At 47.1% G+C, this 17374-nt stretch overlaps 1 protein-coding gene across 1 annotated transcript in view; it reads right to left on the bottom strand.

The window, feature by feature from the left end:
• The window catches only part of nop14 (NOP14 nucleolar protein homolog (yeast)), a 37359-nt gene extending 34823 nt beyond the window's left edge, over positions 1–2536 (bottom strand). Inside the window, exons 1-2 of the mRNA XM_060936024.1 lie at positions 2396–2536; positions 1556–1744 (exon numbers count right to left, since the gene is read on the bottom strand). Of these exons, the coding sequence (XP_060792007.1) occupies positions 1556–1738 (183 nt within the window). The 5' untranslated portion in view covers positions 1739–1744; positions 2396–2536. The remainder of the gene's footprint in view (positions 1–1555; positions 1745–2395) is intronic.
• Between the last annotated feature and the right edge of the window lie 14838 nt (positions 2537–17374).

Genomic DNA, 17374 nt, shown 5'->3' with positions numbered 1-17374 from the left:
AACAATTAAAGGAAAAGAAAACTACAAGAAAAGGAAAGTAAGTTCAGTTGCACCAGTTCTCTTGGAATGTGAGCTGAGGGTTGTTGCTAAAACCCGGGACAGGATGTGACATATTATCGCTCAGGCAGTGACCTCCCCGCGGTTGTTGCTAAAACCAGTAACGTCCCGTCCCAGGTTTTAGTAATTGCCTGAGCTGAGTAGTAATGGCGGAGTACTCAGTATGGAGAAAATGGAGAATGAGTGGACCAGCCATCTGATTTCTCCGCTGGATATGCTTGCCTCAGCAGCAATATCTCGCCCTTACATGGAAGAAGCGAATGAACGGAGAACTGAACGAACAACTGAAAGTCAGATTGTTTCAAAACAATCGGCCACAAATACCCCTTTTCCACCAAATCAGTTCCAGGGCTGGTTCGGGGCCAGTGCTGGTGCTGGTTCACAACTCGTTCAACTTGCGAACCAGCTCAAAACCAGTTTGCTTTTCCATAGCTTGGGGTGCTAAGGGGAGCCACGTCATTACGTCACTGTATACATCAGTTACATCGCTGCGTTTGCATAAACCTTGGCACGAACATCGAAGCAATAACAACACGGAGAAGAAGAAGAAGCAACAACAACAACAATAATAATGGATGACTGCTGCTTTACTGCATCCATGATATCTCATCACTTATTTAAAAATGGCGGCCGTTCGCGGTCTTGCTATTGTTGTTGGTCTTAACAATTCCACCCCCCTGCTGACGTAAGCGGTTCTTTCCTCTGGCCCAGCAAAGAGCTGGTGCTAGCCTGGAACCGGTTTTTCTGGCCCCAGAGCCAGTTCTTTGTCAGTGGAAACAGAAAACCCAGTTCCAAACTAAGCACTGGCCCCAAACCAGCCCTGGAACTGCTTTGGTGAAAAAGGGGCAACTGTCGGCCTTCAAGAAGCGAGAACACAGACGGGTAAGATGCGACTCTTGTTTGGATACAAAACAACAACACTCGTTGTTTACCTGCATTTAGATTAATACATGTGTATTTAAGTTAGTGGTATAAGATTATTTAATTTGCTTCAGAATGTGATTGTCTCAGTTCATTTGATAATTTAATTAGCCTTTTACGTTTTATCAGTGAAAATGCATGCATGTACATGTGCGCTGCATAAGTTAGAACACCTATCCTGTTTTAATGAGAGTCAACCCACAATCAGTGAAGTCAAATCAGTCTTAGTTGAGCAAGTCGGTAACGGGATTTCTTACTTTCACCATAAATTTTTATTTATATGACTTTGGTCTATAGCTGTCAAAGGCCTCGGCCCTAAAACCGGTTACCGCTGTGACATCACGCATTCAGGGCTGGCTGGCTCAGTGGGGCAGTTCGAATGCCAACTTTGTGGTCGATTTTAACTCTCAAAAATATATATATTTTTATTCCCACTGATGCAGCATACAAGAGTCAAGGATGGAGATACTATCCATTCAGAAATTTATTTAAAAATAAAGGATCTGCGTATCTCCTTTAAAATGATGATTAGAGTGAGACAAAGCGTAAGACAGACAGACAGACAGACAGACATTACCTTGTTATGAGCTTTAGAGCGAGACACGCCTGGCAGTCCCACATCATGTTTGCCTTTTCGTCCCAAAACATCAAACTTCTTCTTGTTAATCTTCACCTCAAACGGGTTTGTCTTAATCTGAGCATGTGCACTGCTCCTGCGCACTTTATCACACACACTCCTTTTCTTCTCCGGCTTCCCCATTTCACACTGAAACAGAAATGACCGTAAATCTAACAACTTTTATTTATTATCAGCTCTGAAGCATGTACTGACTAGGTAGGGCACTTTCAGGTTCATGTTTGTGTAAATGAGTGATGCTTTCTGTAATGACATCACTGATGATGAGCAGGTCCAGTTTTGGCAGGATGTTTAGAGTAATTTATATATGATGTCACAGTACTCCATAGACCCATTTTGTGTGACGTCATACATCACGTGGTCAGTGTCGTAAGCTGAAACTTGCACTTAATAACAGTAGAAACACTATCACTTGAACACAAGTGGCTGGAAAAATTGGAACTCTTCATGTGAAGCTTCCTGTCGCCAGGAAAAATTTATTTCTTTCAAATAATGAGCACTTTTTAAAACTCTGGAGTGTGTAAATGTTCAGCAAATAATAAACACACTGCTCTCACACAGCTTCTGATAAACCGGTCACTCATCTTTGAGACATAAAATTATTATTATTACTGTTATTATTATTATTATTATTTTCTCTTGTTCCGCAGTTAACATGAACTCGACAACACCGCTAAATAGTTAGCCTGATTAGCTTCATGATATCACTCATATCCAAACAGCGCATGACATGCTATTTCAGCTCGCGAGCCTGTTTTCTATCAAACACTGATTACTTACATAAAATCAATCGAGACCCCAAATAAAAAGGATCACAAGTGACAATCTTCTTGGCCAGAAAGTCGGATTTAATCCATCACTGAGTTCCCTGAATTCACGTGGTCCACATAGCAACACACTCCAGCGAACCCCAAAGATGAATTCACGATGGGACTAACCGGGTGATATCGCCACCTGTTGTCCGGGAGAGGAAATACACCACTACAGAATGGAACCAGAAGGGAACACGATGCACACAATACATTCATTTACATGTGGTGTAGTGGTTAGCACTGTCGCCTCACAGCAAGAAGGTTCTGGGTTCGAGCCCAGCGGCCGGCAGGGGCCTTTCTGTGTGGAGTTTGCATGTTCTCCCAGTGTCCGTCCGGGTTTCCTCCGGGTGCTCCAGTTTCCCCCACAGTCCAAAGACATGCAGGTTAGGTTAACTGGTGACTCTAAATTGACCGTAGGTGTGAATGTGAGTGTGAATGGTTGTCTGTGTCTATGTGTCAGCCCTGTGATGACCTGGCGACTTGTCCAGGGTGTACCCCGCCTTTCGCCCGTAGTCAGCTGGGATAGGCTCCAGCTTGCCTGCGACCCTGGAGAAGGATAAAGCGGCTAGAGATAATGAGATGAGATGAGATGTGGTGTAGTGGTTAGCACTGTCGCCTCACAGCAAGAAGGTTCTGGGTTCGAGCCCAGCGGCCGGCAGGGGCCTTTCTGTGTGGAGTTTGCATGTTCTCCCAGTGTCCGTCCGGGTTTCCTCCAGGTGCTCAGGTTTCCCCCACAGTCCAAAGACATGTAGGTTAGGCTAATTGGTGGCTCTAAATTGACCGTGAGTGTGAATGGTTGTCAGCCTTGTGATGACCTGGCGACTTGTCCAGGGTGTACCCCGCCTCTCACCCATAGTCAGCTGGGATAGGCTCCAGCTTGCCTGCGACCCTGTAGAACAGGATAAGCGGCGACAGATAATGGATGGGTGGATGGTAACATAGCATAGCCAATCCACCTCCCTGTTTTTGGGAAGTGAGAGACAACCCAGAGGAAATCCACACATACATAGAGGCCAAGTTTACATTAGACCGTATCTGTCTTGTTTTCTTCGCGGATGCACTGTCCGTTTATATTAAAACGCCGGGAAACGGGAATCCGCCAGGGTCCACGTATTCAATCCAGATCGTGTCTGGTCCGGTGCTGTGTAAACATTGAGAATACGCGGATACGCTGTGCTGAGCTCTAGCTAGCGTCGTCATTGGACAACTTCACTGTGACATCCACCTTCCTGATTCGCTGGCGTTGGTCATGTGACGCGACTGCTGAAAAACGGCGCGGACTTCCGCCTTGTATCACCTTTCATTAAAGAGTATAAAAGTATGAAAATACTGCAAATACTGATGCAAATACTGCCCATTATGTAGTTATGATTGTCTTTAGGCTTGCCATCCTTCCACTTGCAAGTGGTAAGTGACGCGCATGCCCGATATGCACTAGGATCACACACACAATGGCTCAGTCCCGAATCACTGCTCGTGCACTTCACTCGCGCGCTCTGTGAGCTGCGCAGGGCCAGAGTGCGCACCCTCCAGAGGGCACTCGCTGTTCAGGGTGGAGTGATTTGGAGCGCAGGATGCCTGCGGAGCCGAGCGTATCCGTGTATTGGCGTTGCTGTGTGCACGCGAATTGTGTATTGGCGTTGCTGTGTGTACGCTAATCGTTTTAAAAACGTTAATCTGATGATCCGCTGATACGGTCTAATGTAAACCCCACCAGAGAGAACACATGAAATGTCAGACTGACAGTAACCTATCAGTTGGGGGCATAGTGGTTAGCACTGTCGCCTCAGAGAAAGAAGGTTCTGGGTTCGAGCCCAGCGGCTGACGAGGGCCTTTCTGTGTGGAGTTTGCATGTTCTCCCCGTGTCTGTGTGGGTTTCCTCCGGGTGCTCCGGTTTCCCCCACAGTCCAAAGACATGCAGTTAGGTTAACATGGGGTGGCCTTGGACTGACGTGCCCTTGAGCAAGGTACCTAACCCCTGACTGCTCCCCGGTGCTGTAGTGTGGCTGCCCACTGCTCTGGGTGTGTGTGTGTGTGTGTGTGTGTGTGTGTGTGTGTGTGTGTGTGTGTGTGTGTGTGTGTGTGTGTGCATGTGTTCACTGCTTCAGATGGGTTAAATGCAGAGGATGAATCTCACTGTGCTTGAAATGTGCATGTGACAAATAAAGGTTTCTTCTTCTTCTTCTGAAATCAGGATTAAACAGTGGACCCTAGAGCATAGATGTTGGAAATAGGGGTGCGGAGGGCACGGGCGCAGATAGAGGGGGGGACGGGGGGGATTCGTCCCACCCAGATTTAAATTCACCTCGTTCGGTCCCCCCCCACTTATAGGGAGGAAAAAACGTCTATGCTGTCTTTCTTTGCATAAGGCAAACCTCACGGAAAAATCAAAAGACTAATTACCATTCGGTTTATTGAGGTGCACAGCAGTATATATAGTTGCAACTGCACAGACTGCACAGGTTGCGAGCTCGAGCTTGGTTGCTATGGTTACCCACAAGTTTGACAGGCATATCGGGGACAGCTCCTGCTAGTTCAGGACCCCAACACGGCATGATGAAGGGTGCCAAAAGGCAGAAAACGATTGCATCATTTAAAAAAAAAAAAGACTGTAAGTAAACTGTGCCTTACTTTATCATATCACCTTGCAATTTTTTGATAGTCTGTTCAAAGTAACGTCGTAGTGAAAGTAAAATCGTACGGAGTAGAGAAGCCTTTCTGGTAGCCTCCTTTTTTCGGTGGTAGCCTGTAGATACAGTGCTCAGAAGGCAGTTTTAATGTTTAATCTGGCATTCCCTGCCATAATTTCAGCGAGCATAGTGTTTCATAAGGAAACTTTGCGAAGAGTTGTTGACTGACTGCCGCTCACACAACACACAGGCATAGTTAGAAAGTCAGGATGCACTGGTTTACACTTTACACACACACGTAGCCCAGCCTCTCGCTATGTTTAACAGTTGGAACTTAGCGGTTTTAAAACTAGTTTTGCAATTTCTGTGCGTGATGATAATGTGTAAACTTTGGATTTCCATAGGCTATGTTAAAATGTTATCATTGTCCTGGCCTGCAGGTAGTTTCTGGTGATGGCAGTGAGGGAGGTGAAATAACATGTATACACACTACCGTTCAAAAGTTTGGGGTCACCCAGACAATTTTGTGTTTTCCATGAAAAGTCACACTTTTATTTACCACCATAAGTTGTAAAATGAATAGAAAATATAGTCAAGACATTTTTCTGGCCATTTTGAGCATTTAATCGACCCCACAAATGTGATGCTCCAGAAACTCAATCTGCTCAAAGGAAGGTCAGTTTTATAGCTTCTCTAAAGAGCTAAACTGTTTTCAGCTGTGCTAACATGATTGTACAAGGGTTTTCTAATCATCCATTAGCCTTCTGAGGCAATGAGCAAACACATTGTACCATTAGAACACTGGAGTGATAGTTGCTGGAAATGGGCCTCTATACACCTATGGAGATATTGCACCAAAAACCAGACATTTGCAGCTAGTCATTTACCACATTAGCAATGTATAGAGTGTATTTCTGATTAGTTTAAAGTGATCTTCATTGAAAAGAACAGTGCTTTTCTTTCAAAAATAAGGACATTTCAAAGTGACCCCAAACTTTTGAATGGTAGTGTGTATATATATATATATATATATATATATATATATATATATATATATATATATATACACAAAATGGAATCATTTGCTGACAGCTCAGTCCCCCCCAGTTCAAAAATCCTATCTGCGCCCCTGGCGGAGGGTGTGGCAGCACCACTCCACCCCCAGGCAGCCCCCATAATCTGCAGCTTCCCTTTACTGCACTAACCTTTTTTCCACCTGCTGTCCGGGAGTGGAATTACACCACTACAGAATGAAACGAGTAGGCCAGGGCACCCAGTAGAGTGCGTACTTCCACCAAGCCACATATTATCAACATCAAAATCAAATCACTTGAACCTAGGATAATACTAAATCTATACACCAAATGTCATCAACATATGTTTACTGCTTTTTGAGTTACATTGGAAACAGACAAAAAAATTTCTATGTCCTTACACATATCTGGATCCTAGATCCACATACATATCTGGATTTGCATAAAAATCTAAGTGATTGTTCCTTCACCCATGGCCCACCTTTCCTCAAAATTTCATCAAAATCCATTCACTACTTTTCGAGTTACATTGGGAACAAACAAACAAACAAACAAACAAACAAACAAACAAACAGAGGAGAAACCATAACCTCCTCCAACAAAGTTGGCAGAAGTAATAATTTAAATTTATGCATTTAAATGTATGTTTTTTAAAAATCTTTGATAAATATCCATCCATCCATTATCCGTAACCACTTATCTCGTGCAGGGTTGCGGGCAAGCTGGAGCCGATCCCAGCTGACTATGGGCGAGAGGCGGGGTACACCCTGGACAAGTCGCCAGATCATCACAGTGCTGACACATAGAGACAAACAACCATTCACACCTACGGTCGATTTAGAGCCACCAATTAATCTAACCTGCATGTCTTTGGACTGTGGGGGAAACTGACGCACCTGGAGGAAACCCATGCAGACACGGGGAGAACATGCAAACTCCTCACAGAAAGGCCCCTGTCGGCCACTGGGCTAGAACCCAGGACCTTCTTGCTGTGAGGCGACAGCTCTAACCACTACACCACCGTGCTGCCAATGATAAATATATAATTATAATTATAAATAAACAGGAGGGCCTTTCTGTGGAGTTTGCATGTTCTCCCCGTGTCCACGTGGGTTTCCTCCGGGTGCTCCGGTTTCCCCCACAGTCCAAAGACATGCAGGTTAGGTTAACTGGTGACTCTAAATTGACCGTAGGTGTGAATGTGAGTGTGAATGGTTGTCTGTGTCTATGTGTCAGCCCTGTGATGACCTGGCGACTTGTCCAGGGTGTACCCCGCCTTTCACCCGTAGTCAGCTGGGATAGGCTCCAGCTTGCCTGCGACCCTGTAGAAGGATAAAGCGGCTAGAGATAATGAGATGAGATGAGAAATAAACAGGAACAAACTTGAATAAATGGCTGAGATCATGTTTAGGTTGCTCGATATTCCATGTAAAACTTTGTCCCTGAATCATTAGGTGCTAAATCCCCTTAGCGCAACCGTACACCACTACAAGTAGTCAAAGATAATGACATGTTAAAACAATGTCTTAACTATCATACATTAATAAATTATAGCAAAGTTCTGCAAAGGGTTTTTGTCTAAACATACCATTTAAAATCTTGCAAAATAACAAGCCAAAAAGAATAAAGCAAATGTCTGTCCACATGGCATGTATCCTCCACATGTGTTCGGGATGTAGAGAAAATGGTGTTATGAACGAAAAAGTTCAGTGTTTTGTCACATTTTAAGGAGGTTTATTTTGTCCATTTTTTAAATTTGTGTGCTGAAGCTAGTGGAGGAAATGCAATAGTGTTGTGGATGAAGAGAAATTTCTGAAGTTGTATTTCAGATAAGCTGAAAGGACTCAAGGTTACATGTAGGAAGATTAACATGAAGAAAGCTGCAGGACAGAAGTGTTGAGATGATAAAGGACTGAATAACCTCAGTGAAGAAAGGGCTGAATGTCCATGCTGTGAAGAAGAACTTGCGTGTGAAGTTTACACCATGTACAGAAATCTGGCCACTCATCCCACACTGCACTGAGGGCCCCCCCCCCACACACACACATGGATATGATATTTTTGAAGACATTTTTTCTCTACAGGGTTGCAGGCAAGGATAAAGCAGCTAGAGATAATGAGATGAGATTTTTTTCTCTATAGTTATTTTCAACATTAATAAATATTAAAACTCAGGTTCAACTGAGGGCGGCACGATGGTGTAGTGGCTAGCGCTGTCGCCTCACAGCAAGAAGGTCCTGGGTTCGAGCCCCGTGGCCGGTGAGGGCCTTTCTGTGCGGAGTTTGCATGTTCTCCCCGTGTCCGCGTGGGTTTCCTCCGGGTGCTCCGGTTTCCCCCACAGTCCAAAGACATGCAGGTTAGGTTAACTGGTGACTCTAAATTGACCGTAGGTGTGAGTGTGAATGGTTGTCTGTGTCTATGTGTCAGCCCTGTGATGACCTGGCGACTTGTCCAGGGTGTACCCCGCCTTTCGCCTGTAGTCAGCTGGGATAGGCTTCAGCTTGCCTGCAACCCTGTAGAACAGGATAAAGCGGCTAGAGATAATGAGATAAGATGAGATGAGATGAGGTTCAACTGATTTTAAGTACCCCTCACAGCCAAACCAAAAGTCGAGGCTGTGGTGTCAGTCCTGATTCTGCTCCTAGACCCTACATTCACACTAGCAAGCAACAAAGTGATGGATGACTGTTCATTTTCTATGGACACGTGACACGGAACTGCAATTTCAATGCCAGCTGCGAGTATGAAAACGACAGCTCAGTGAGATTTTCTCAACTCTGTTCAAATTGGCTCAAATTATTCCTTGGACCTATAGTGTGTGTGTGTCATATGACTTTTCTTTAGTTCCCCAATCAGCACTTTAGTTCCCACCTGCAGCAAGCTCCAGTTTTCTGTTTGATATGCAAAAATGGAAGAAAAACTTACAGACGCCGACAAATTTGTTGTTACCCTTCCACGAAAAAAACAACCCACAACTATCTCCGAAATAACTTGAAACTGACAAAAGTTAATGGCATCCATCATTGTTTATTCATGTTTAACACAAATCAGACTTAGCTTTTGAGTTTTGATTCAACTGAATATTTACAGAACAAAACAAATGAAAATGGCATGGACAAAAATGATGGCACCCTTAACTTAATATTTTGTTGCACAACCTTTAGCAGCAATCATTGCTAACAAGCGATCTCTGTAGCTCTCAATGAGACTTTTGCATCTGCCAACATGTATTCTGGTCCACTCTTCCTGAGCAAACTGCTCCAGGTGTCTCAGGTTTGAAGGGTGCCTTCTCCACACTGCACGTTTCAGCTCTTTCCAGAGATGTTCAATAGGATTCAGATCAGGCCTCATAGAAGGCCACTTCAGAAGAGTCCAGTGTTTTGTTCTTCACCATTTTGGGGTGCTTTTAGCTGTGTGTTTTGGGTCTTTATCCTTTTGGAGGTCCAATGACTTACAACTGAGACAGAGCTTTCTGACACTAGGTAGTACATTTCGCGCCAGAATGTCTTGATAGTCTTGGGATTTCATTGTGTCCTGCACAGATTCAAGGCAAGACGGCCGCCAAGATGGCCGCCAATGATGATACAGCAGCATGGCGTGTTATCAAACAAAGGATAAAACCTGAGATTTACACTACTATTGATGGCAAAACTATCGTGGAAGATGAATTGTTGAGCTTCCTTGCTGTCAAACTGAAGACTGTGCCTCAGGATGACATTATCCTGATGGCTGTAAGTCACTTTGGATCAGAGTGGATTGAAAGCGCCAAGAAAATCCTGTTTGAACTGTGTTCGGGTACGGGGCAGCGTTGTGTAGCTTACAAAGGACAGCAGAAAGATGCCAATAATGTTAAGAGTTGTCTGAAACTACTGAATGAGGCTGGTGAGAATGTTCCTCGTTTTGTGTCCTATCACTTGGATGATTTACCACCAGTGACATTTAATAGCCTTGATGTCTCTTGCCTGGTTAGTAAGATTGAACGTCTAAGTGCTGTTAGGGTTTTGCTGGGATTCGAACCTGGTTCGTTGGTGTGATAATCCAGCAAACCCCCACTAGGCCACCAGGGGGATGACTCAAATGCAGAGGCGTGAGGCGGACGTAGAAAAAGAATCAAAAGGTTTATTTAAACTATATACACTATATACAGGGCAAAACAAAAGACAAAAAAAAAACCAAAGAGTATAATCCAAAAGAAAAGCAAAGTGCAAAAATACAAAAGCTAAGAAGATCAAAAAACACAGTACAAAGGAAACTGGAGATAAACATAACAGCACAAAGACTCCGTGACAAGAGGACTGAACTCAGGGGTATAAATAGACAAACTAATTAAGGACACAGGTGAAGATAATTAGGCAATTAACACAAACACAAGACACAGGAACAGTGGCGGCCTCTAGAGGCCAAAATAAACACGACATGAAAAGGAAATAACAGCGGCCTCTAGAGGCCAAAACAGTCCTAGTCCTAACAGGACCCCCCCCTCTAGGAGCGTCTCCTGACGTTCCCAGGGCGATCCGGATGGGCCGAATGGAAGTCCCGACATAGTTCTTTATCAAGGACATCCCGAGCAGGAACCCAGCAGCGCTCCTCAGGACCATAGCCCTCCCAGTCCACCAGATATTGCAACCCGCCGCGGACCCGGCGGGAGTCAAGCAGGCGATTCACAGTGAACACAGTCTGCCCCTGGAAGATGCGGGGGGGTGGGGGGTTCCTAGGGGCAGGGGCATACGTAGACGTCAGTACGGGCCGTAACAGGGAAACATGGAAAGTGGGGTTGATCCTCAGAGTCCGGGGCAACTGGAGCCGGTAGGAGACAGGGTTCACCCTGCGCACCACCTTGAAGGGGCCAATGTAGCGAGGAGCAAGCTTGCGGTTCTCCACCCGCAGTGGAAGGTCCTTAGTGGACAGCCAAACACGCTGCCCAGGGCGGAAAGCGTGTGCAGGTCTTCTATGGCGGTTGGCCTGAGTCTGGTTGGTTCTGGAGGTCTGTATGAGGGTCTTCCTGACCTTGCTCCAGGTCTTGCGACACCGTCTCACATATTGGTTGACCGAGGGCACCCCCGCGTCCTCCTCCTGGTCCGGGAACAGAGGTGGCTGGAACCCGAATTGGCACTGGAATGGCGACAGCTTGGTGGCCGATGACTGCAGGGTGTTGTGGGCGTACTCCGCCCATGGCAGCCAGGTGCTCCACGATGTCGGGTTATCCATAGCCAGGCCTCGCAGGGTGGTTTCCAGGTCCTGGTTGAGCCTCTCCGTCTGACCATTGGACTGTGGGTGAAACCCAGAGGAGAGGCTGGCAGTGGCTCCGATGACCTTGCAGAACCCGTGCCACACTCGGGAGGAGAACTGGGGCCCTCGGTCTGAGACGATGTCCTGTGGAAGACCAAAGACTCGGAAGACATGATTAAACAAAAGTTTCGCAGTTTCAAGAGCAGAGGGGAGTTTGCACAGTGGTATGAAGCGGCAGGCCTTGGAGAATCTGTCAACTAAGACCAAAATGACCGTGTTACCTTGTGACTCAGGGAGACCCGTGATAAAGTCGACTGCCACGTGGGACCAGGGACGCCGGGGAATGGTCAGAGGATGCAGGAGACCCTGGGGATGCTGTCGTGGGTTCTTGGTTCTGGTGCAAACCTCACAGGACAGGACAAATGACCTTACTTCCTTCTCCATGTTAGGCCACCAGAAGCGTCTTTTCAGGAAGTCCAGGGTCCTCCGAGCTCCCGGGTGGGCGGTGAGAGGGGAAGAGTGACCCCACTGGAGAACCTTGGCCCGGGCTTGATGTGGGACGTACAAGAGGCCTGGTGGCCCCGTCCCAGGACCGGGGTCCTGGCGTTGGGCTCGTCGGACAGCCTCCTCAATACCCCAGCGGACAGGGGCCACAATCCGGGACACAGGGATAATAGGCCCGACTTCATTCTCCCTGTTAGTGGCAGAGAACAGTCTGGACAGTGCGTCAGGTTTGGTGTTCTTGGAGCCGGGGCGGTATGAGAGGGTGAAGTCAAACCGACTGAAAAACAGGGCCCACCTAGCCTGTCGAGGGTTCAGTCTCTTGGCTTGCTGGAGGTACTCCAGGTTCTTGTGGTCAGTCCAAACCAGGAATGGATGTTGTGCTCCCTCCAGCCAGTGCCTCCACTCCTCAAGGGCCAGTTTGACCGCTAGCAGTTCTCGATCCCCCACATCGTACCGGGACTCAGCAGGACTCAGGCGGTGGGAGAAGTAAGCGCAGGGGTGCAGCTTTCCTTCCGAACGTTGAGAGAGCACCGCGCCGACACCACTGTCCGAGGCGTCCACCTCCACGATGAATGGTTGGGAGGTGTCCGGGAGAACCAGAATGGGTGCCGTGCAGAAGCGGTCCTTGAGGTCTTTGAATGCCTTTTCTGCCTGAGGAGACCAGCCATAAGATCCACCTGTCCCTTTGGTGAGGTCTGACATGGGTGCTGCCACAGAACTGAAGTTCCTGATGAACTTGCGGTAGAAGTTAGCGAATCCTAAGAACCGCTGAACCTCCTTAACGGACTTGGGAGTAGGCCAATCCCGGACGGCCAGGGTCTTGGCAGGGTCCATTTGGAGTTGGCCTGTCCGTACAATAAATCCCAGAAAGGAGACCTCGGGAACATGAAATTCGCATTTCTGGGCCTTGGCGAACAGATTGTTCTGTAGCAGCCTCTGGAGAACCTGGCGGACATGGTGGCGGTGCTCCTGCACGGTCTTGGAAAAGATAAGGATGTCGTCGAGGTAGACAAAAACGTATAGGTTAATCATGTCCCTTAAGACGTCGTTGATTAGGGCCTGAAAAACAGCTGGTGCGTTGGTGAGTCCGAAGGGCATCACCTGGTATTCGTAGTGCCCAGACGGGGTGTTAAAGGCAGTCTTCCACTCGTCTCCCTGTCGGATACGGATGAGGTGGTATGCGTTCCGTAGGTCCAACTTGGTGAAGACGGTGGCGCCTTGGAGCAGGTCGAAAGCTGTGGACATCAGCGGAAGGGGATATCGGTTGCGCACAGTGATCTTATTCAGGCCCCTGTAATCAATACATGGTCGGAGCCCCCCATCCTTCTTGCCGACAAAGAAGAAGCCGGCTCCAGCAGGTGAAGTGGAGGGTCGAATAAACCCAGAGACCAGGGCATCTTTGAGGTATTCCTCCATGGCCTTGCGTTCTGGCTGAGAGAGTGAAAACAGTCTGCCACGAGGAGGGGTAGTCCCAGGGAGCAAGTCGATGGCACAGTCGTAGGCCCGGTGCGGAGGAAGAACGGCGGCCCTGCTCTTGCTGAATACCTCCTTGAGATCCCAGTACTCTGTGGGAACTTGAGATAACTCGGTGAGATCAGGGGGCTCGGCAGGAGACACAGGAGAGCTAGAGAGCAGACAAGAGGCATGGCATGCAGGGCCCCATTCCACAACCTGGCTTGTTACCCAGTCTATGCGAGGGTTGTGGCGAGTAAGCCAAGGAAGGCCTAGAATAACTGGGAACTCAGGTGAAGGAATCAGGTGCAGGGATATTTCTTCCTTGTGACCTTGAGACTGGAGGAAAACTGGAGAAGTAACTTGGGTGACTCTTCCATCACCTAACGCTTGGCCATCGAGGGCAGACACAGACAGTGGGACTTCAAGAGGTGCAGTCGGAATATTGATGCTTTGGGCGAAGTGAATATCCATAAAGTTCCCAGCCGCCCCTGAGTCTATCAAAGCTTGACAAGAGTGGACAGACTCACCCCAGGAGATGGAGACCGGGATGTAGATTCCTTGGCCAGGGAGTCCGGGAGAGAGGGTAGGCCCCGTCACAACCCTCCCTCGGCTGGACGGGGCGGTCCTTTTCCCAAGAGTTCGGGACATGATGCTCGGAAGTGACCAGGCTTGCCACAGTAGATGCAGCACTTGTCCCTCCTTCTGCGCTCCCTCTCAGATGCGGAGAGGCGAGTACGACCCACTTGCATGGGTTCTGGACAGTCACTGAAGGAGGTAGACGGTCTCCAGGTAGAGGTAGGGAGGCTGGGGGGGCTCAAGGCTTGGTGGCGTTCTCTCATCCTGTTGTCCAGACGAATAGCATGTGAGATGAGGGTTTCGAGGTCACTTGGGCATCCAATAGAGGCCAGACCGTCCTTGATGGGGTCAGACAGACCATGGTGGAAGGCTGACACCAGGGCAGTCTCGTTCCATCCACTTACTGCTGCGAGTGTTCGGAACGAGATGGCGTAATCTGCGACGCTTCCTCCTTGCCGGATGGACATGAGCTTTCGGGCTGCGTCGGTACTGATGTCCGCCTCTGTGGTGCAGGAAGGCTGGGTTCGCGAGGTGAAGAAGGCAGCATGGCAGGAGGCACTGGAGCAGGAGCGGGAGCTGGAGCTGGATGAGGAGATGCAGGCAGAGATGTCAGCTGTGCCAGGGTTTTCCCAATTTGCTGAAGCAGTTCCTCGTGGCGAGCAAGGGCCTCACGTTGGCTGGTGAGCGTACGTCCATGAGCGTCCATGGTCGCTCCGAAGCGCGTCAAAGCTGCCATAATTCCCTGAAGGTTGGCCGGGTAGACAGTTGAAGCAGCCTCTGCTGAGTCGGTCATGACGGAGTCTTTCTGTTAGGGTTTTGCTGGGATTCGAACCTGGTTCGTTGGTGTGATAATCCAGCAAACCCCCACTAGGCCACCAGGGGGATGACTCAAATGCAGAGGCGTGAGGCGGAAGTAGAAAAAGAATCAAAAGGTTTATTTAAACTATATACACTATATACAGGGCAAAACAAAAGACAAAAAAAAAACCAAAGAGTATAATCCAAAAGAAAAGCAAAGTGCAAAAATACAAAAGCTAAGAAGATCAAAAAACACAGTACAAAGGAAACTGGAGATAAACATAACAGCACAAAGACTCCGTGACAAGAGGACTGAACTCAGGGGTATAAATAGACAAACTAATTAAGGACACAGGTGAAGATAATTAGGCAATTAACACAAACACAAGACACAGGAACAGTGGCGGCCTCTAGAGGCCAAAATAAACACGACATGAAAAGGAAATAACAGCGGCCTCTAGAGGCCAAAACAGTCCTAGTCCTAACAAGTGCAGAGATAGCCTCCATGAAGAATGCCGTGAGTGAGCAGTCGACTGCATGTGAGAATCTTCGTGGAATAACCACAGACATTAACCAATGCCTGAGTGTGATTGAACAACCCAGTACCAACTCAACAACAGTAACAACCCAGTACCAACCCAGTGCAGCTATAACCATGGCTAGTGAGGGGGCCCAGCTCCACGGACCAAGTCACAGAGAGCCTGCGCCTGGACCCTCGGCGTTGACCGCCACTGTGGAAACGGCTGGCAGGGGGAGTGATGTGACGATGTCCCCTGCATGGAGCCATGTACTAAAGCATGGCAAGCATAAGCAACGTCTTGGGAAACAATCTACTGCAGCAGTGCATAATAAGACCAGTATGAATCCTCCCAGAGAGAAGAAGACCTACGGCATAATTGGAACCGGTGCTGTGGGGAACATACATGCAGTGACAACTAAGCTGGTGAGTGTGTTTGTGACAAAGCTTGCTCCTGACTTAGACTCAGAGACTCTGGCCAGTTATCTAAAAGAAAAAACTGTCCAGAGATGTGACTTGTCAGAAGATTAACACTGAGTATACTCAGTATAGCCCTTTTAAAGTTTCAGTTGAGTGTAAGGAAGTAGGCGAGATGTATGCGCCGCAACTGTGGCCAGAAGGGACCTATGTAAGGTGCTTCTATGAGAATTGCAGGCCTAGGGCTGTAGTAGGGGCAGGTGTTAAAGCACCACTTGGCACAGGGATGAGTGCGTCAGAGCCAAGGGCTTCCCATGCACGATAAACAATGATAAACTGCTATGAGTTGTCTCTTATAACTCCCATGGTCTGCGACTTGGACAGGGCGCTGGAGCAAGAGCCCAGCACATTACTACTGACAAGCTTTTTGAGAATGCCGATGTGGTGTGTTTGCAAGAGACCTTTTTAGCTATTCAAGACCTGGACAAACTGAATACGGCGCATAATGATTTCCATTGGGCAGGGGAATCTACGACAGACCTTAACATCAGAATCCTGCGTGGCAGGATCCCAGGAGGAGTGGCCATATTCTGGCACAAGAAACTTGATTCATCGGTCACTGTGATTAGGTTAGGTGTGGACTGGTGCATAGTAATCAAGTTGGTGCATGATAAGAATGTTTTTATAATTTTAAATGTATACACTCCATATGAACGTTACAAAAATGATGAGTATTTGAATAAGCTTGCTTTTATAGGGTCATGAAAGTGAGTGTACATCCATATTTGTCTTGGGGGATCTGAATGCTGATGTATCAGACTCTAACTCACTTTTTGGTCAACACCTGACACAATTCTGCAAAGATAACAAGGTTATTCTGTCCACTAAGGAACTACTGCCAGCTGATAGTTATACATATGTGAGTGAAGCTTGGCACACTACATCCTGGTTGGACCATTGTATATCTACACTTGATGCACATGATTGTATAGAGGAGGTTGAGATCTTACATAGTCTGGTTACAGCAGATCATATTCCTGTCTCTATGTTTATTAATATCAAGGGTCTACGTGAGCTTGTCTGCAATGACAGCCATGGACCAAGTGAGACTCTGGACTGGATAAGGCTCACAGAAGTTGACCTGCAATATTACAAGTTACAGACTGATGTGTACTTAAGAAATATTGAGTTACCTGTTGATGCAATTATGTGTGGGAATATCAACTGTAAGAATGTAAGTCACAATCATGACCTGTGTGCAATGTATGATAAAATTGTGAATTGTCTAGCTGAAGGAAGTGAGCCACTGAGAAAAAAAAGTGGTGAAACAACATATTGTGAGACCAGGGTGGAATGACTATGTCCATGAAGTTCATATGGAGGCAAAAGATGCTTCTAGAAGATGGGCTTTAGCAGGCAAACCTAGGTATGGCCCAGTCTGTGAGCACAAGGTACAGACTAATGCTAGATTTAAATATGCTGTGCGTTTTATAAAAAGAAATGAGCAGACTATGAGGGCGAATTCTATGGCGAAAAAGCTACGAACTAATAATGTATATGAGTTCTGGAAGGAGGTGAAGGTGGAAAACAACAGTAAAATGCCACTGCCTGCTAGTATTGATAGCATTACTGAACCTGAAAACATTGCAGAGCTATGGAGGAGACACTATGAGAACATTTATAATTGTGTGAAGAGTGATGTGTTTAACTTAGGTGAAATACCACACAGTGATGGTGTAGTCATCTGGCCAGATGAAGTATGTTATGTTATTGAGAAACTTAAAATG

Source organism: Neoarius graeffei, chromosome 12 (assembly GCF_027579695.1).
Source record: "Neoarius graeffei isolate fNeoGra1 chromosome 12, fNeoGra1.pri, whole genome shotgun sequence".
NCBI lineage: Eukaryota > Metazoa > Chordata > Actinopteri > Siluriformes > Ariidae > Neoarius > Neoarius graeffei.
This window is presented reverse-complemented; position numbering and strand designations above follow the sequence as displayed.